Here is a 19607-nt window from a genome sequence, read left to right as displayed (position 1 = left end):
ACCTCTTCCCCCTCCCCCCCGGCATGGGAAATTATTCGTGTCTGGGTTTTCTCTGTCGCAGCAGGTGACTGGATGGGGAGGGACGCCAAGGAGGAAAACCGTGGCCAGAAAGCGCTTAACCCCGTCGAGTTGCATAGGAAGCTATCGGGAAAGTCGGCAGCGGATGCTCCCGTGTTAGAAGATCCCTGCAGGCGGGAGGCTGGCTCGAAAGGGCAGAAGAAAAAGGACTCTGGGAAGGGACACGTTAAATCCTCGCCCCGCCCCACCGGTCCTAGCGCTGCCAGCAAAACCGTGGCCCCGCCGGCGGCCGAGCCGCAGAAACGATGCCGCTACTGCGAGAAAACCTTCAGCTGCAACTCGCACCTCGTGAGGCACCAGCGCGTCCACACGGGGGAGAGACCCTACACGTGCCCCGTCTGTGGGAAAAGCTTCAGTCAGACCTCCCACCTGATCGTCCACCAGCGGATCCACACCGGGAAGAGGCCCTTCCAGTGCAGCGAGTGCGCCAGAAGCTTCAACAGCTCCAGCCGCCTGGTGGAGCACGCGAGACGCCACGGCGAGAAGACGCTGGCCAAGTTCCCGCTGCCGGGGGGGAACCCCCTGTTTCCTGGCTCCCTCAGTATCCAGCTGCCCGTCGCGGGGCTCCGGGGGCAGCTGCAGGTGCCGCTGGTCTGCACCGTGAATCTCTGTTTTCTTCTCCGGCCGGGACCTCTCTTCCTCTAGCCAGTCCGAGGAGGACCCGCTTCCTAGACACTCAAATTGGGGAACCTTTTCCCAGGGGGGCTGCTGTCCTGCCCCCCAAAAAGGCAGTTGTGGGTCACAGCCCCATGGCAGGGGGCAGAGACTTGGGCCAGAAATGAGGAAGTTGGGTTAGAGGATGGAGGTGATGGTGTCTAACTGGAGGTGCAGGTGGCTGGGGTATGGGGGGCAGAAGGAGATTGGGTGGGGGAAGGGAGTTGGGAGCTGGGGCACGGGGTTAGAGGGCAGGGCATGTACCTTTCTCCCATGGGGTGGGGTTAAGGCACACGCCTCAGCACTCCCCATCGCCCCCAGGGGGCAGCGCTCCCATGCTGGCTAGTAGGCGTTTCCCAGCAGCTCCCGTTGGCTGCAGTTCTGGGCCAATGGGAGCAGCAGGGGGGCGGGGCTTGCACCTTTCTCCCATGGGGTGGGGTTAAGGCATGCTCCCCATCGCCCCCAGGGGGCAGCGCTCCCCTGCTGGCTAGTAGGCGTTTCCCAGCAGCTCCCGTTGGCTGCAGTTCTGGGCCAATGGGAGCAGCAGGGGGGCGGGGCCTGCACCTTTCTCCCATGGGGTGGGGTTAAGGCATGCTCCCCATCGCCCCCAGGGGGCAGCGCTCCCCTGCTGGCTTGTAGGTGTTTCCCAGCAGCTCCTGTTGGCTGCAGTTCTGGGCCAATGGGAGCAGCAGGAGGCGGGGCCTCCAATCACAATGGTGTTTCCTGATCCTCTGCCCTCCTGGTTCCAGCCTGGTGAGAGGAGGGGGGCGGGGGCGGGAAGAGACTCAAAGCTCAGAGCTTTTGGCCTAGGCAGGGGAGATGTGCGGCAGGCCAGGCGAAATCCAGCCTGTTGGGGGCTGGAAACTCCCCACGTCGGCACTGAACAATTCTTCTGTCACTGCGTGATACGTGAGCAAAGCCGCCTTTCTCCCATCAGGGTCCTGTCTCTCTGCCCTCCGCTGTTCCTGGGGGAGGGGGGCGGTCCCACCGCCTCTGGGGGTGTGTCCTACCAACGCTTTGGGGGCAAGAAGGCTCATAGACAGCGAGGTGATCTAGTGTGACCACCCCGTTGTCATAGACACACACCCGACCTCGGGCTGAGTTGCTGCCGTCCTCACCACCGGGTTTGAAGACTCCCGTTACCGACACGCCGGTCTCGACGTTACCGTAAACCCCATCTGCCCCACGCTCCAGAGGAAGGAGAATTCTGCCGTTCAAAGGTCCTTCCGCCCCCTAAATATGCCCCATCGGCCGGGCCGGCCAGCCGGGACACCATGGCTATGTCTGCACAGGCGGGTTGTTGCGCCATAAGTATGCAAATGAGGCTAAGCGTGGAATATCGCTGAGCCTCATTTGCATACCGAATGAGCCGCCATTTTTGCGGAAGAGGCTCTTGCGCCGAAAGGAGCTGGCTACAGGGCCCCTTCTTGCGCAAGAAAACCCCTCTGGCGCAATGCCGCCACGCTGATAATTTTCGGGACTAACGGCGTTGCGCCAGAGGGGTTTTCTTGCGCAAGAAGGGGCCCTGTAGACAGCTCTATCCGGCGCAAGAGCCTTTGCTGCAAAAATGACGGCTCATTAGGTATGCAAATGAGGCTTGGCGATATTCCTCATTTGCATATGTCTGGAACAACAACCCGCCCGTGTAGACATAGCCAAGTTGTTGGGGTAACGTGGTGGTCTCTTCCTCTGGCCACATCACCGACCCCCTCTTCCCCAACCTGCCCCTGCACCCTCCCTCCTGCCCAGCCCTCTCCTGCAGGGCAGACGTCGAATGCCGCGCTGCAAATTTCAGCGACGTCGAAATACCTTCGCTCTGCTTTTAGCGCCCTCTACGCCGCAGGACGTCGAAGGAAGAGCACGCTCTTCTTCCGACTTCCCGTACTCCTCGTACGACGCAGGATTACAGGAGGCGGAGTAAGAGATTCTCCAGCGCGATGTGATTCCGAAATAACGACATGCTACGTAGACACCCCGTGTTATTTCGGAATAACCGTTAATCCGGAATAACACTGCTGTGTAGACGTACCTTGAGCGGGGAGGTGCGGGGGAGGGCTGTCCAGCAGGTTTCTGCAAGGCTGGAAGTAAAGCAAAAAGTATCCCCAATAAAATTTGCAGCAAAGGGGGGCGTAAATCACGAAGAGCACAGCTTGCTCTCCATATCCCGAACAGACACGAGGTTTACGTTACGGTCAAGGCTGGCGTCTCGGTAACTGGAGTCTTTAAACCAGGAGGTGAGGACGGCGGCGACTCAGCCAGAGGGTTGGGTGGGGGCGTGTCTATGACAAGGGCGGGGCGGAAGGCGGTCTTTGGAGCATGCCCGTTATTTCGAAATCTTTCGGGCTGGCTCAGCCTCAGCCCAGGAGGAGGAAGGGATGTTTGGGGAGAGTGCGTTCTTTCGAAATAAGGGCTCCCGTTTCGAAATAAACGATTTCAGAATAACATCAAAATCAGAGATGCAATTGGCATCACTCAAATAGCGTAGCTCAGTGTTTCTTAAGCTGTGTGCTGTGAAGAACAGAATTCAAAATGGCTGCCCTTAAAGGGGCAGGCACACATTTTTTTTTTTTTTTTTTGGCTTCACAAAATCCTTGGTGTTCCCCATAAACATTGTTCGGTATTCCTCCGTCTTAAAAAGTTTACGAAACACTGGCGTCGCTTATTTCGCGTGACGGAGCAGTGCAGACGCACCCTCGGTGAGCGGGCCACGAGCCAAGCGGCTGATCTTTGGATGCGGACAACGGCAGGGGTGTGGCTCGAGAAGGGAGGAACGTGCCCTGTGTGTGCAGGTGGGCGGCACGCGGTTCTGGGAAGCGGGGGTGGTGGACAGGATCTCCCGGGGTGCTGATCCTGGGGGGCATAATACCCCCGAGGAGAAGTGTGGGTCTGGCATTTTGCATTTGGCGGGGGGCGCAGGCCTGGGGGAGTTTTGCGCTGACCGGTGGGCAACGAATGAATAAAAGGCCAGGAAGGCTCTTGGGGTCGATTTTGCTGGGGGGGGGGGGAGGAGACGGGCTCGTAATCGACAGCAAGGAGGTGGGGGGGGAGGGGTCTGAACTTGATTCTCCGAGCCACATACCATAGAAGTTCATGAGCCGGGGGGGGTGCATCCCCTCCCCCAGTTCCTGCCCTAAGGGTGGGTCTGAGGACCCCCACGCCCTGCTGGGCAGAAGCCCCCACCCAGCTGCCCCACGGCAAGGCAGTGGTCCCAAGCGCCTCCCCCCCCTTGCCCTAGTTGGACAGACGGCGAGTGGGGGACAGACGGCGAGTGGGGGAAGGGTTCGGGTGAATTCGGCCTCAGAGGGGCACGATGAATTAGTCCGGATCCGCAGCCACAAGGAGGAGCCCTGTGGTACGTCCGAGCAGCGGTGGGGGAGGGTAAAGCCCCGGGGGGGGGCAGATGGATCCGGCCCCCGAGGTTCAGGGCTCCCCCGCAGTGGGGCACCCCACGCTGGTGGCTTGGGGGGCAAACATAAGGCCCCTGGTGGGCCGAGGGGGAGAGGAAGCGGCCGGGAGTTGACATTTCTGGGTGCGTTAACCAGGGGAACTGCAGGGAGCAGGGGGGTGGGACGGGAGACGGAGAGCCTGCAGGGAGGGGGGAGGTCGGATGAGGGCGGGAGCCGGGAACCTCCCCCAGCATCATCCCCTCTTCCCCCCCCCCCCCTGCGATGTGGCAGAGTTCGCCCTCCCCCCCGGCCCGTCCATCCCTGGATCACAGAGTTGGCAGACACCTCAAGTCACTGAGTCCAGCCCCGACCCAAAGCCGGACCCGCCCCGACTCCATCAGCCCAGCCAGGGCGCGGTCCCCCTCCTGCACCCCAACCCCCAGCCTGGAGCCTGCACCCCAACTCCCAGCATTCACCCCAGTCCACAGCATGTACCCCCTCCTGCACCCCAACCCCCCACCCAGAGCCTGCTCCCGCACCCCAACCCCCAGCAGAGCCTGCACCCCCTCCTGCACTCCAACTCCCAGCCTGCACCCCAGCCCAGAGCCTGCACCCGCTCCTGCACCCAACCCCCCGTCCACAACCTGTACCCCCCTCCTGCACTCCAACTCCCAGCCTGCACCCCAGCCCAGAGCCTGCACCCGCTCCTGCACCCAACCCCCCGTCCACAACCTGTACCCCCCTCCTGCACTCCAACTCCCAGCCTGCACCCCAGCCCAGAGCCTGCACCCCCTCCTGCACCCAACCCCCCGTCCACAGCCTGTACCCCCCTCCTGCACTCCAACTCCCAGCCTGCACCCCAGCCCAGAGCCTGCACCCCCTCCTGCACTCAACCCCCAGTCCACAGCCTGTACCCCCCCTTCTGCACCTGAACTCCCAGTCCACAGCCTGTACCCCCCTCCTGCACCCCAGCTTAGCCTGTACCCCTTCTGCACCTCAACCCCTGGTCCACCGCCTGCACCCCAATCCCAGTCCACAGCCTGACCCCCCTCCTGCACCCCAACCCCCAGCCTGGAGCCTGAATCCCCCTCCTGCACCCCAACTCCCAGCCTGCACCCCAGCCCAGAGCCTGCACCCAAGCTCCCAGCATTCACCCCAGTCCACAGCTTGTACCCCCTCCTGCACCCCAACCCCCTCCTACATTCCAATCCCCCACCCAGAGCCTGCTCCCGCACCCCAACCCCCAGCACAGAGCCTGCACCCCCTCCTGCACCCCAACTCCCAGCCTGCACCCCAGCCCAGAGCCTGTACCCCCTCCTGCACTCCAACCCCCAGCCCAGAGCTTGTACCCCCTCCTGCACCTCAACCCCCACTCCACAGCCTGCACCCCAGCTCTGAGCCTGCACCCCCTCCTGCAGGTCGAACCCCTTATCTCCAGCCTCCCCCCAGAGCCTGCACCCCCCAGCCCGAGTCCTGGCGCCCCAAGTCTGAATCTATTCCCCTCGGGGTGGAAAACAGGGCGCACCAGCCAGGGCCAGGGGTGCACGGCGGGGCCGGATGACGGGGAAGGCACCTCGGGAAAGCGTGACCGGCCATTCGCAGACGGTGTCCGACCCCTCGCCGAGATAACAAGCCACAAACACGAACTTTTCATTCTTTTATTCGTCTAAGAGCAGCGGGGAGGCGGGTCCTCTCCTCGGCTGAGCCTGGGGAGGGCACGTCCGTACCGTACGGAGGGTAACCTCCTGAGACATCCCGATGAAACTCTTCCGGGGGATCATCTGCCTGCGTCTCCCCACGGCTTCTAGTTCTGGGTCTTCGCCGGGCCCGTCCCCAACAAATTCAGCTGCCACCGTTGCAGAAAAACGGCTGCAGTGTGGCACCTCCCTGAACCAGAACTCTCTGGTCCGGCAACCTCTGTAATCCGGCACGACCCTGGAAATTCCTGGACGAGAACGCCCCGGGTAGGAGGGCTGGTGTCGTGGCAACAGCAGCCCAGGAGGGGGAAAGATGCAGGAGAGAGGTGGCAGGCTGAGGGGTTAGTGGCAGCAGGCCTTCCCTCATCTGGCAAATTCTCTCATCCGGGACCCGTCAGAGGGAGTGAGAACAGGGAATCAACCAGTGATCCCTCCCCTGTCACCGATTTCCAGACATACAGAGGCTAGGGACACCCTAGTCATTGATGGATCTATCCTCCACGACTCTTATCTAGCTCAATTTTAAAATCCTAGTCTTCACCACAGCCTCTGGCAAGGAGTTCCGCAGGTTAACGGCGCGCTGCGTGAAGAACAACGGCCTTCGGTTTGTTTAAAACCTGCTGCCTCTTCGTTTCATGGGGTGACCCCTTCTCCGTGTGTTCTTTTTGCTTTTGCCACACCAGTTCTCCGGTCTGAGGTACATCGACGTTCTCTGTAAACGGTCAGTAATCCCGTCCCGTCCCACCCTTCTTATTCCATGAGCTCCACAGACTGGATATCCCGGGACCCTGCACCCGACTGCTTCTGGTTGCCAGCCCCAAATATTGAATTCCTCCGTTTCCTACCCATCATCCATCCCTCCCTCCACCCCCGTTAACATCTGCTCCCCTGGGAATCAAACACACTGGGATTTGGGGAGAGAAGGATTTACCAGCCCTCAGGGGCACCCCACTGCGGAGAACAACTCCTGTTAAGTGAGCGAGGGGCTCGTGGAAGAAGCAGAGTGATGGAGACAGGTCTCTCGAGCAGCATTCCTTAAACTCTGTCCCCCAATAATTCCTGCTGCGGGCCCCGTAGCCTGTAGCACAGTGCTTCTCAAACTGTGTTAAGGCAGTTGGAGGTGTGCTGAGCACAAAAAAGTTCAAAATGGCTGCCCTTAAAGGGGCAAGCAATCTTTTTTTTTTTTTGCTCAATAATTCCCCCCTCCCGCCCCCGTTTTTTTGGCTCAACAAAAAAAATCCTTGGTGTTCCTCATAACAAAAACAATTATTGTTTGGCGTATCCTCTAGCACAGTGTTTCTTAAACTGTGTTAAGGCAGTTGGAGGTGTGCTGAGAACAACAAAGTTCAAAATGGCCACCCTTAAAGGGGCAGGTGACTTTTTTTTTTTTGCTCAATAACGTTCCCTCTGACCCCTTTTTTTTAATCAATAATTTTTCCCTCCCTCCTTCCCTTTTTTTTTGCTCAATAACGTACTTTCTGACCCTTTTTTTAATCCATAATTTTTCCCTGTCCCCCCCCCCCTTTTTTTTGCTCAACAAAAAATCCTTGGTGTTCCTCATACCAAAAAAATTATTGTTCGGTGTAGCCTCCAGCACAGTGTTTCTTGAACTGGGTTAAGGCACTTGGAGGTGTGCTGAGAACAACAAAGTTCAAAATGGCTGCCCTTAAAGGGGCAGGCAACTTTTTTTTTTTTTATTGGCTCAATAACTCCCCCTCCCCTTTTTTTTCTCAACAAAAAATCTTTGCTGTTCCTCATAAAAAAAAAATTGTTTGGTGTTCCTCGATCTTAAAAAGTTGAAGAAACACTGCTCTAGAGTGAATATAAGGCCCAAGGTTTTTTTTTGTGTGCTAATCTTGAAAGGGCAGGAACGGAGAGAGGGACTTTCCAGAGGAGTTCTCATCTCTTCCTTTGTGCAGTCTTTAGACAGGGGTGGGGGACTTAACGCCCGGGGACCGGAGGCAGCCCCCCCCGGCTTGCCTGGATTCACTGATGTCGGGGTGAAATCAGGAAACGGTCGATTTTTATTGCGGCTACGGACTGGAGGGGCACGGAGGGGTCTCTGCGATGTGGATTCTCTGGTGTTTAAGAAGGTGAGCGTTGCGATTGAAGCTTTTCCCACACTCGGCGCACTTATAGGGTCTCTCGTCCGTGTGGGTTCTCTGATGTCTGATCAGGGACGAGCTGACACCGAAGCTTTTCCCACAGCTGGTGCATGTATAGGGCCTCTCTTGCGTATGGATTCTCCGGTGGGCAAGCAGGGTGGAGCCCATCTTGAAGTTTTTCCCGCAGTCGGGGCAGGCGTACGGCTTCTCTTCCGTGTGGACTTTCCGGTGCGTGCACAGGGAGGAGACCACGCTGAAGCTCTTCCCGCATTCCCGGCACGTGTAGGGTTTCTCCCCGGTGTGAATCCTCCGATGCCGGACGAGGGCTGAGCTCACGCGGAAGTTTTTCCCGCACTCGGGGCAGTGGAAGGGTCTCTCTTCGGTGTGGAGTCGCTGATGGAGGAAGAGGGCTGAGATCTGGTTGAAGCTTTTCCCGCAGTCGGGACATTGAAAGGGTCTCTCTCCCGAGTGGATTCTCTCGTGGTTCAGAAGGCTGGCCCTCTCCTTGAAACTTTTCCTGCAGTGACAGCATCTATAGGGTCTCTCCCCCGTATGGATTCTCCGATGCGTATTCAGGGAGGAACTGGCTCGGAAGCTTTTCTCGCAGTCGGGACAGGCATAGGGCTTCTCCCCCGTGTGCACTCGCCGGTGTCTCACGAGGGTCGAGCTCATACCGAAGCTTTTCCCGCAGTCAGCACACGGGTAGGGCCGCTCCCCGGTGTGGACCCGCTGATGTTCGAGGAGGCGGGAGCTGCGAGTGAAGGTTTTCCCGCAGCTGAGGCACTGGTAGGGTTTCTCCCCCGTGTGGGTTTTCTGGTGCAAAGTGAGGGCGGATTTGTCGCGGAAGTTTTTCCGACATTCGGGGCAGGTATAGGGCCGCTCTCCTGTGTGGATTCGGTCGTGCCTCAGGAGGTCGGAGCTCCGTTTGAAGCTTTTCCCGCACTTGGGGCATGCGGTTTTGCTCTCTCCCGTGGAGACATTCTGCTGGACGGGGGGTCTTTTGCGGTTCTTGCAGCCTCCTACGTAATGATCGGATTTAACTACTTCCTGCACTGGGAGATTATTCGGAGGGCTCTCTGGTCGGTGCTGGTTCTCGCGAGCTGTTTCCTGCTCACGACTCGGGGACCCATTTCCTTGCGATCGTCCCAGTAACGCCCGGTGCTGTTCCCCTTGTTTGGGACCGTCCTGCGGGGAATTCGCCTCCTTGCACTTTTTCATCATGCCCTCGCCTGCTGGGAGAGAAAGAGAATCCAGACGTGAGTTATTCACGGGGTGGAGGGTGGGGAGACGGGTAGAGAAACTTCAGAAAGGGGGCACAGTTAGCGCTGGTCGACACGAGGACTTTATTTCGAAGTCACCCACCCTTCGGTCGACTTAATAAGCGGCGCGTCCACACACCCACACCCGTTCTTTCGAAAAAAACTTAATTTGAAATCTGTCCTCCCGCTTTTCGTCAGGAGTCACGCCCATTCCGAAAGAGTGATGCCGCTATTTCGAACTAACGACCCTCCGAAGTCTTTCAGACTAATTACGCCCCAGCGCTTCTTGGGGTTCTAAGTCGAAATAGAACCTGCCTCGGACTAATGTTGAGGCTTCCCCTAGTTTGATTTTGTGAAATCGGGAGTTAAGACGAATGTACCCATTTTGAAATAGTTTCGTAGGGCAGACTCGGTCTTACTGGGAGAGTGGAGGGAGGGAGGAGGACACACATGAAATGAACTACTGAGAGATTTAAAAGAAATCAAAATCCCCATCATTTTTTCCCCCGGAGAACAGAGAGGATGGAATTTCCACATCCTAGCTGAGTGTTTCTTAAACTTTTTAAGACCAAGGAACACCAAACAATATATTTTTTTTTATGAGGCACACCAAGGATTTTTTTGTTGAGCAAAACAAGCAAAATAAAGGGTCCGGGGGAAAGTTACTGAGTCAAAAAAAAAAAGAAAAAAGGGGGTGGCCTGTCCCTTTAAGGGTAGCCATTTTGAACTTTTCTGTTCTCCATCTGCCTCGTGGCTCACCGCTGTGCCACGGAACACAGTTTAAGAAACACTGGCCTATCTGAAGGCTCCGGTGGAAAGGAATTATTGACAGCTGTCAATCAGGGTGGGCATGAAGGCATGAGGGACATCTGCCATGTGGATACCATACCTGCTAGGCAGAATCCAAGCAGTTTCCGTCGTTCTGCAATTGTTTGTGAGTTGGTTTAAACCCGTGTTTCTCAACCAGGGGGACGAGTACCCTTAGCGGTACTCAAGAGACGTCTGGAGGATATGTCCACACCACTGAAGTTTGGAGAAAACTGACGCTTTGGTTGAAGTTTGACAGCGCTTTCTTCGTTTGATACTTTTTACACCCAAAAATGGCATGGCCCGCCCGGCGACGATAAAGTTGTTTCAACAAATGTGTCGCAATGGTTGACATTTTTTTTTTGTGAGTCTGAAAACTTTAGGTACTGGGGATACTTATAATTTTTTTTTTAAAAAAGGCATACTTTATATACAAAAAAAAGTTGTGAAACACGGGTCTAGACTGCACGCTTCTTTCGGAAGACGCTTTCTTCGGAAGAGACCTTCCGAAAAAACTTCTGGAAGTGCGTCCACAAAAGTGCATAGAAAAACCGATCATCTTTTTTTTTCAGTCCACACTGAACGGACGCTCTCTCACATGTCAGCTGTGATTGCTAAGGACGGAGTGGCCACCAGGTCACCTGTGCTTTTTCCTCTTCCCTCTTCTTCCGAAAGAACTCCTTCTTCCCCGTCCCCACACGCCTTTTTGGGAAAGAGCTCTTTCGGAAAAAGGCTACTTTCTCGTAGAAAGAGGATTAGCAATGGCGGAAAAAAAAACCCCTCTGTTCTTTCGACTTTGTTGCGGAAGTACACAGTTGCAGTGTGGACGCTCGTCCCGTTTTGTCGGAAAAGCGGCCATTTTTCCGACAAAACTCTGTAGTGTAGACATACAGGCTGTGTCTAGACTGGCATGATTTTCCGGAAATGCTTTTAACGGAAAAGTTTTCCGTTAAAAGCATTTTCAGAAAAGCGCGTCTGGATTGGCAGGACGCTTTTCTGCAAAAGCACTTTTTCCGGAAAAGCGTCCATGGCCAATCTAGACGCGCTTTTCCGCAAAAAAGCCCCGATCGCCATTTTCACGATCGGGGCTTTTTTTGTGGAAAACAAACCCCTGCTGTCTACACTGGCCCTTTTGTGCAAAAGTCTTTCGGAAAAAGACTTTTGCCCAAACGGGAGCAGCATTGTATTTCCGGAAAAACACTGGCGATCTCACATGATCGTCTAGACACAGCCACAGTGAACAAGTGAAATGAGGGTGAATTAGGATGACAAAGAAATATCCCACAGGTTGCTTTGTTCTTTCCAATTTCTTATTCATAGAAACATAGAGCTGGAAGAGACCTCAGGAGGTCATCAAGTCCAGCCCCCTCCTGAGGCAGGACCAATCCTAACTCAATCAACCCAGCCAGGGCTTTGTCAAAAAAAAAAAAAAAAAAAAAAAAAAAAGACTGCCTGTCCCTTTAAGGGTGGCTATTTTTAACTCTATTGTTCTCCACGGAACACCTCCAATTGTTCCAGAGATCCCACCCCCTCCCTAGGGAACCCATCCCAGCGCTTCCCCACCCGCTTCGGGAAATCGTTTTCACATAGGATGAAAGACCGAGATTTTTTCTTTTTTAAATCACCAGTGCGCATTAAATGTTTCACACATTTCAACAAAATGAGGAAAAACCTTAAAAAAACCACAACTGGGCCCTGCAGCACCTTAGGCTGTGTCCAGACTCAGGGTTTTTTTTTTCGAAAAAAGTAGCCTTTTTTCGAAAAAACGTCACCTGTGTCTAGACTGCAGCCGCGTTCTTTCGAAATTAAATCGAAAGAATGCGGCTTTTCTTTCGACGGTGGTAAACCTAATTCCACGAGGAAGAACGCCTTCTTTCGAAAGTGCTCTTTCGAAAGAAGGCGTTCTTGAAAGCAAACAGGCTATTTAGAAAGAGAGCATCCAGACTCACTGGGTGCTTTCTTTCGAAAAAGCGGCTTGCTTTTTCGAAATTCCGCGTGCAGTCTAGACGCTCTCTTTCGAAAGAGGCTTGCAGTCTAGACATAGCCTTAGAGACTAGCAAACTATGTAGATAAGATTGTGAGTTTTCGTGGGCACAAACCACTTCTTCTAATGCCTTCTCTTTAAACTCTGTTCTAGTCCTAGCCTTCACAGCCTCCTCCGGCGAGGAGTTCCACAGGTTGACTGTGCGCTGTGTGAAGAAGAACTTTCGCTTATTAGTTTTAAACCTGCTACCCATTAATTTCATTTAGTGTCCTCTAGTCCTTATATTATGGGAACTAATAAATAACGTTTTTATTCACCCTTTCCACACCACTCATGATTTTATAGACCTCTATTCTATCCCCCATCAGTCTCCTCTTTTCTAAACTGAAAAGTCCCAGTCTCTTTAACCTCTCCTCATATGGGACCCGTTCCAAACCCCTCAGCATTTTAGTTGCCCTTTTCTGAACCCTTTCCAAGGCCAAAATATCTTTTTTGAGATGAGGAGACCACATCTGTACACAGTATTCCAGATGTGGGCGTCCCATAGTTTTATACAGGGGCAGTAAGATATTCTGGGTCTTATTTTCCATCCCTTTCTTAATAATTCCTATTAATAATTTTTTCTACCCTTGCAACACATTTGTTTAAGCAACTTCATTGTCTCCGGGCGGGCAATGACATTTTGGGGTGTAAAAAGTACAAAACAAATAATGCGCTGTCAAACTTCAAAGAAAACTTCAGTTTCCTCCAAATTTCAGTGCTGGGGACATACCCCCCAGACGTCTCTCGAGTACCCGTAAGGTTGAGAAACACTGTTCTAATCCGTTTACTTTAAAACGACAGAGGGTATGTCTACACTGCAGTATTATTTCAAAAGATCTAATTTCACAATAGTTATTTTGAAATAATATGGCTACACACAAAACACATTTCGAAACAGCGTTTTGCTATTTCAAAATAGCGCATCCACACTGATAGGACGCTGAATCACTTTTAAGGCCAGCCAAAACCGGTTCCGGCAGGGCATCAGGTCCGAAATGAATTGCGAAATAGCAGTTGGCTTGTGTCGACGCTAGGAACGTTATTTCGAAAAAAACGGCTGTTATTTCGAACTAACTTTGCTGTGTAGACATACCTTAATGGATGTATCCGGCCTTGCTCAGTCCTTAACTCCATTATTGGGTAGGGGGAGAGATATAAAAGGATCATGTACTTGCTTAATTTAAATGATTGTACAGCCGGTCCCGAGTTGCGAACAGTCGACTTACGACCCTTCGCAGTTGCGACCAAAGCTGTCGTAAATGGCGGACCCCGAGTTACAAATGCGATCCGCGCTTATGAACAGCGCGATCACATGTAACTCAATGGGGTCCAACTTGCGAACGAAGCGAGTTACGACCAATGGCTTGGTCCGTAACCAGTTCGTAAGTCAGGAAGAGGCTGTACTTTGTAAAAAAAAAAGTTATTTTTATAAAGCTAATCGTTACGTTGGATGTCTTGGAAAAAAAAAGAGATTATTCTTTTTTTCCTGTTTAACTGTTTTTAGTAACTTTTTTAAAAAATGGGAATTCCATCACGTGTCATTTTTGTCTTCGCCCCTGTAGATTCTTATCATTTGCTATTTTTTCACACCCAAAAACACACCCAAAAAGGGGAACAGTCAATTTGGTTTCCAATAGGGATGTAAAATCCTGTTTAATGAGTTAGCCAGTTAAATAGTATGTTTAACCGGTTAGCTGATGAAATGGATTCCCTGCCGGGCGTTCCAACCGGGACTGGAGCAATTCTCCCCCACGCTGGAATCCTGCTTAGTCGGTTAACCGATGAAATATTTGGTTAACCTTACATTTAGCCAGGTAGCTGATTAGGCTAGTGAATAGTGCTGTGCCCTGGTCGCTTGAATTTCGGAAAAGCACTGACGATCTACTGTAAAATCATCAGTGCTTTTCCGGAAATACTATGCTGCTCCCGTTTGGGCAAAAGTCTTTTTCCGAAAGACTTTTGCGCAAAAGGGCCAATGTAGACAGCTCAGATTTGTTTTCCGCAAAAAAGCCCCGATGGCGAAAATGGCGATTGGGGCTTTTTAGCGGAAAACGGCATCTAGATTGGCCACGGACACTTTTCCTCAAAAAGTGCTTTTGCGGAAAAGCATCCTGCCAATCTAGACGTGCTTTTCCGAAAATGCTTTTAACGGAAAACTTTTCCGTTAAAAGCATTTCCAGAAAATCATGCCAGTGTAGATGTAGCCCGAGATTAAAAAAACCGGGATTTTTCAGCTTCAAAAAGAGGAGACGAACGGAGGTTGGAATCGCGGTCTATACAATCATGACCGGTGTGGAAAAAATGAATAAGGAAACAATCTTTACTTTTTCCCGTCACATAAGAACGAGGGGTCATGCAACGAAATGAAGAGGCAGCAGGTTTAAAACAAACCAAAGGACGATTTTCTTCACGCGGGGCACCGTTAACCTGTGGAACTCCTCGCCGGAGGGTGTTGCGAAGGCCAGGACTTGAGCAGGGTTCAGAACAGGGCTAGATACATTCATGGCGGGTAGGTCCATCAATGGCGATTAGCCAGGCTAGGCAGGGAGGGAGGGTCTCTCACCAGCACCGCCCAATTAGACCCCGCGACAGCTGCCTCAACTGTCCTAGGGGGCTTACGTGGGGGCTGGCGTGGGGCAGAGCAGACAGTTGGTGGTGGTGGTGGGGGGATATCCCTGCTTACAGCCCCCCCCCACCACTAACTTGCCTTGGTTGGTGGAGGGGGGCAAGTTGGTGGCGGGGGGTTGCCTTGCTTGGGGGAGGGGGCAGGTTAGTGGGGGGGAGCTGCCTTGCTTGGGGGAGGGGGCAAGTTAGTGGTGGGGGGGGCTGCCTTGCTTGGGGGAGGCCAACCCCAGGGCCAGCCCACCCCCTCCCTGCCCAGTTCCAGCAAATCAAGCCAATTTCGCTGCCAGTGGGATTCATATCCTCCCCCACAACCCACTGCAGACCCCCCCCCTCCCAGCGCCGCCCCCTCACCTGTCTCCTGCTCTGCAGAGCCCGGGGGCCGCTGGGCGCAGAAAGGGGGGGGCAGCCCTTCCCCGCCCCCCCCCCCCCCAAGCCCCAGAGAAAACAAAGGAGGCTGCGGGTCTAGGGCGCTTGTGCAGCTCCTCCCCCCCCCCATTCCCGCCCCCTCCCCCCCAGCCTGGGGCTCGCCTTCCCCCCGCTGGCTCCTCCCCCCGCCCTCCCCATCCTGCCCCCCTGCCCCCTCCCCGCCCTCCCCATCCTGCCCCCTGCCCCCTCCCCGCCCCACCAGGCAGCTGCGTGTCTTGCATTTCGCCCCCCCCCCCCAGCGCCTCAAGGTTCCCCCCCCCCATCCATCTCCAGAATCGCCGGCTCCGCCCGTCCCAACCCCCCTCGAGGGGGCCCCGGCCCAGCCACGTCCCGGCATTGCACACTGCTCCCCCATTGGCGGAATGTGCTACCTGACCGGGTAAAAGGGGGGTAGAGGGGGATGGGTTTTGCGGCCCCCCCCCCCCGGCGAAATTTCCCACCCCCCTGGTTGCAAATAGAGACAGGGGAGGGTTTGGGGGGTGGTAGGTCCCAAATGCTGCTGGGGAGGGTTGAGTTGGGGTGGAATTAGGGGGTGGGAACCCCCATGAAGAGGTGGAAACCCCCCCCCCCCCCCATGAAGAGAGATGAAAAAGACTGGGGCTTTTCAGCTTAGAAAGGAGGAGACTTGGCGGTGCGGCGGAGGGGGGGGGGGGTGAGATCCAGGTCTATAAAATCACGCCTGGCGTGGAAAAAGCGAATAAAGAAAAGCGATCGACTTGTTCCCGTCCTCTAAGACCCAGGGGCATCACCCCATGAAATGAGCAGGCAGCCGGTTGAAAACAAACCCAAGGAAAGTGTTTTTCTTTCCGCAGCCAACCTGCGGAACTCCTCGCCACAGGAGGGGGTGCCGGCCAGAACTTTCGCAGGGTTCAAACGAGAGCTAGATAGGTTCATGGAAGTGAGGTCCGTCAATGGCTCGTAGCCAGGACGGGCAGGGGCGGTGTTTGTCTGGATGGGGAGAGATCGGATGAGGATTCCCTGTTCTGTCCGCTCCCTTTGGGGGTCACTCGGCCTTGGCCGCTGTGGGCAGACAGGACACTGGGTAGGGATCGGACTGGCTCACTCTTGGGGTCTCTGCCCCCCCCCCTCTGGTTCTAGGACTCTTTCTTTGCCTTTTCCCCATCCTCTGAGAGAGGGCAACTAAAATGCGGAGGGGTTTGGAACCGGTCCCCTGTGAGGAGCGATTAAAGAGACGGGGACTTTTCAGCTTGGAAAAGAGGAGACTGAGGGGGGATAGGATACAGGTCTGTAAAATCCTGAGTGGTGTGGAGAAAGTGAATAAGGAAAAGTGATTGACTTGTTCCCGTAATATAGGAACTAGGGGGACGCCAAACGAAACGAACGGGCAGCTGGTTGAAAACAAACCAAAGGAAGTTCTTCTTCACACACAGCGCGTAGTCAACCTGTGGAACTCCTTGCTGCAGGAGGCTGTGAAGGCTGGGACTATCACAGGGTTGAAAAGAGAACTAGATGCATTCTTCTTCACACGGCGCATAGTCAACCTGTGGAACTCCTTGCTGCAGGAGGCTGTAAAGGCTAGGACTATCACAGGGTTGAAAAGAGAACTAGATACATTCTTCTTCACGCAGCGCATAGTCAACCCGTGGAACTCCTTGCTGCAGGAGGCTGTGAAGGCTGGGACTATCACAGGGTTGAAAAGAGAACTAGATACATTCTTCTTCACACAGCACATAGTCAACCTGTGGAACTCCTTGCTGCAGGAGGCTGTGAAGGCTAGGACTATCACAGGGTTGAAAAGAGAACTAGATACATTCAGGCTGGGTAAGGAGTGGTGTCCCCAGCCTCTGTTTGTCAGAGGGTGGAGATGGAGGGCAGGAGAGAGGTCGCTTGATCGTTACCTGTGCCATTCGCTCCCTCTGGGGCGCCTGGCATCGGCCGCTGTGGGTAGACAGGACGCTGGACTCGATGGGCCTTTGGTCTGACCCAGCCTGGCCGTTCTTATGCCCCAGCCCCGCCCATGTCTGCCTGAGGCTCCGCCCCTGCAGGCAAGCCCCGCCCACTCCCCAGCCAAATCTTTCCTGGCCACCTGGAGGATCAGACCGCCGTGCCGGTCGCGAAAAGTTCAATGTGGAGTTGCCACGAGTCAGGTCTCCTGCCCCTTCCGCCGACTGTGTTTTCTACCCCCTGTATTTAGACGCGACTTGGTCGTTCTAATAAGCTCCACCCATCCATAATGTATTGTGTTAGGCACCCCCTATGCCTGTTTTGGTGGGGGGCCCTAGTGCTTATATTTTTGTTCCCATAATATAAGAACTAGGGGCCACCCAATGAAACTAATGGGCAGCAGGTTTAAAGCAAATAAAAGGACGTTCTTCACACAGCGCATAGTCCATCTGTGGAACTCCTTGCCTCAGGAGGTTGCAAAGGCTAGGACTATAAGAACGTAAGAATGGCCGTACTGGGTCAGACCACAGCCCAGTAGCCTGTCTGCCGACAGTGGCCAGCACCAGGTGCCCCAGAGAGGGAGGACCGAAGACAAGGATCAAGCGATTTGTCTCCTGCCATCCTTCTCCAGCCTCTGACAAACAGAGGTCAAGGACACCATTTTATCCCCTGGCTAATAGCCTTTTATGGACCTAACCTCCATGAAATTATCTAGCTTCTCTTTAACCTCTATTATAGTCCTAGCCTTCACAGCCTCCTCCGGCGAGGAGTTCCACAGGTTGACTATGAGCTGTGCGAAGAAGAACTTTTTTTTCCGTTTTAAACCTGCTCCCCATTAACTTCATTTGGTGTCCTCTAGTTCTTCTATTATGGGAACTAACAGGGTTTGAAAGAGAATTAGATAAATTCATGGAGGTTAGGGCCATTAATGGTTGTTGGCCGGGATGGGTAAGGAATGGGGTGAGATTTTCCTAATGATCTTTCTCCTGATTTCTTTATCAACATTTGGGTGGTGGCAGCGGAAGTTTTATTCCCGAGATCTCGGTTTTTAAGATTGTGGGGGAAGTTTTCGACCAAAGCCTGGTAGATAAGGCTTTGGGGTACACTTGCTGGCCCCCACTTCTGCATTTATCATGCCAGAGTGGGGAAGGAGCCATGACACAGACCACGTGATGAACATCGGTAGAAGCATGTGACCCATGTTCCGGTCATGTTGCTGAGAAGGGCAAGAGCTGAGCAAACATGGAAACTCCCGGATCATCTGTGGTTAGGACGGATGGAACATTCTCCCACCGTCATCGAGCCGGGTTTGCGGCGCCCTGGCTAATTATCCCTTCCCGTTGACGAATTCGTTAGGTCTGGAATGGGGGAGGCCTGTTCACACGCGATTCGTTTCCGAATCGAGTCGTCGACGGAATTTTTACCGACGACTCGGTGAGTCGATAGGGGAAGGCAGCCCGGCTCGGTCCTGCGCTGCGCTGAGTCCAGGACTTTCCCCCGCCGTTTAAACGTGGTCGAGTCGGGCTGCCTGCCCTCCAGGCAGTAGATCCCGGATCCTGTGCGAGGCAGGACCGAGCCGGGACGCCTTCCCCTATCGACGAACCGAGTCGTCCGTAAAAATTCTGTCGACAATGCGATTCGGAAACGAATCACATGTGAACAGGCCTCCCCTGTTCCAGACCTCAGAGCTGTGTCTACACTGGCCACTTATTCCGGAAAATCAGCCGCTTTTCCGGAATAACTTGCCATCTGTCTACACTGGCCGCTTGAATTTCCGGAAAAGCACTGACGATCTCATGTAAAATCATAAGTGCTTTTCCGGAAAAACTATGCTGCTCCCATTCAGGCAAAAGTCCTTTTCCGGAAAACTGTTCCAGAAAAGGGCCAGTGTAGACAGCGCAGATTTCTTTTCTGCAAAAAAGCCCCGATCGCGAAAATGACAATCGGGGCTTTTTTGCGGAAAAGCGCATCTACATTGGCCATGGACGTTATAAGCATTTCCGGAAAATCATGCCAGTGTAGACGTAGCCTGATACAGAGGCAGCGGGAGGAAAGGAGGAATGCAAATAGTTGATTATTCGCTTACTTCCCTACAATTGGGAGGCCAAAAATAAATGGTCCCCCACAATAAAATTCCGAAGCCCCCGCGTTTCCAAATATTCAGTAACTTCCTGCGTCCTACCAAGTTTCATGAACTGGCCTAGCACCACCCTCCGAATAGCAGCACGTAGAAAAAGACGTTTACGAGCAGGTTGGAGAAACAACCATCCGGGATGGTGTAGACCAGTGTTTCTCAACCAGTGATATGCGTACCCTCAGGCTACGTCTACACTGGCATGATTTCCCGGAAATGCTTTTAACGGAAAAGTTTTCCGTTAAAAGCATTTTCGGAAAAGCGCGTCTAGATTGGCAGGACGCTTTTCCGGAAAAGCACTTTTTGCGGAAACGTATCCGTGGCCAATCTAGATGCGCTTTTCCGCAAAAAAGCCCTGATCGTCATTTTCGCGATCGGGGCTTTTTTGCGGAAAACAGTTCTGTGCTGTCTACACTGGCCCTTTTCCGGAACAGTTTTCCAGAAAAAGACTTTTGCCCGAACGGAAGCAGCATAGTTTTTCCGGAAAAGCACTGATGATTTTACA

General features: G+C 53.8%; 2 protein-coding genes across 2 annotated transcripts in view; one reads left to right on the top strand and one right to left on the bottom strand.

Annotated features, from left to right (window-relative positions):
• Nucleotides 1-19607, top strand: part of LOC106731675 (uncharacterized) — a 70205-nt gene that overhangs the window by 13063 nt on the left and 37535 nt on the right. Inside the window, exons 5-6 of the mRNA XM_075913355.1 lie at nt 62-722; nt 2559-2649. Of these exons, the coding sequence (XP_075769470.1) occupies nt 62-722; nt 2559-2649 (752 nt within the window). The remainder of the gene's footprint in view (nt 1-61; nt 723-2558; nt 2650-19607) is intronic.
• LOC106731284 (uncharacterized) overlaps nt 5763-19607 on the bottom strand; it is a 28854-nt gene continuing 15009 nt past the window's right edge. Inside the window, exons 6-7 of the mRNA XM_075913795.1 lie at nt 19055-19058; nt 5763-8862 (exon numbers count right to left, since the gene is read on the bottom strand). Coding sequence (XP_075769910.1) covers nt 7849-8862; nt 19055-19058 — 1018 coding nt within the window. The 3' untranslated portion in view covers nt 5763-7848. The remainder of the gene's footprint in view (nt 8863-19054; nt 19059-19607) is intronic.

The sequence above is a fragment of the Pelodiscus sinensis genome, chromosome 32 (assembly GCF_049634645.1).
Source record: "Pelodiscus sinensis isolate JC-2024 chromosome 32, ASM4963464v1, whole genome shotgun sequence".
NCBI lineage: Eukaryota > Metazoa > Chordata > Testudines > Trionychidae > Pelodiscus > Pelodiscus sinensis.
Note: the sequence above shows the minus strand (reverse complement) of the source record. Positions and strands in the feature narration are given on the sequence as shown.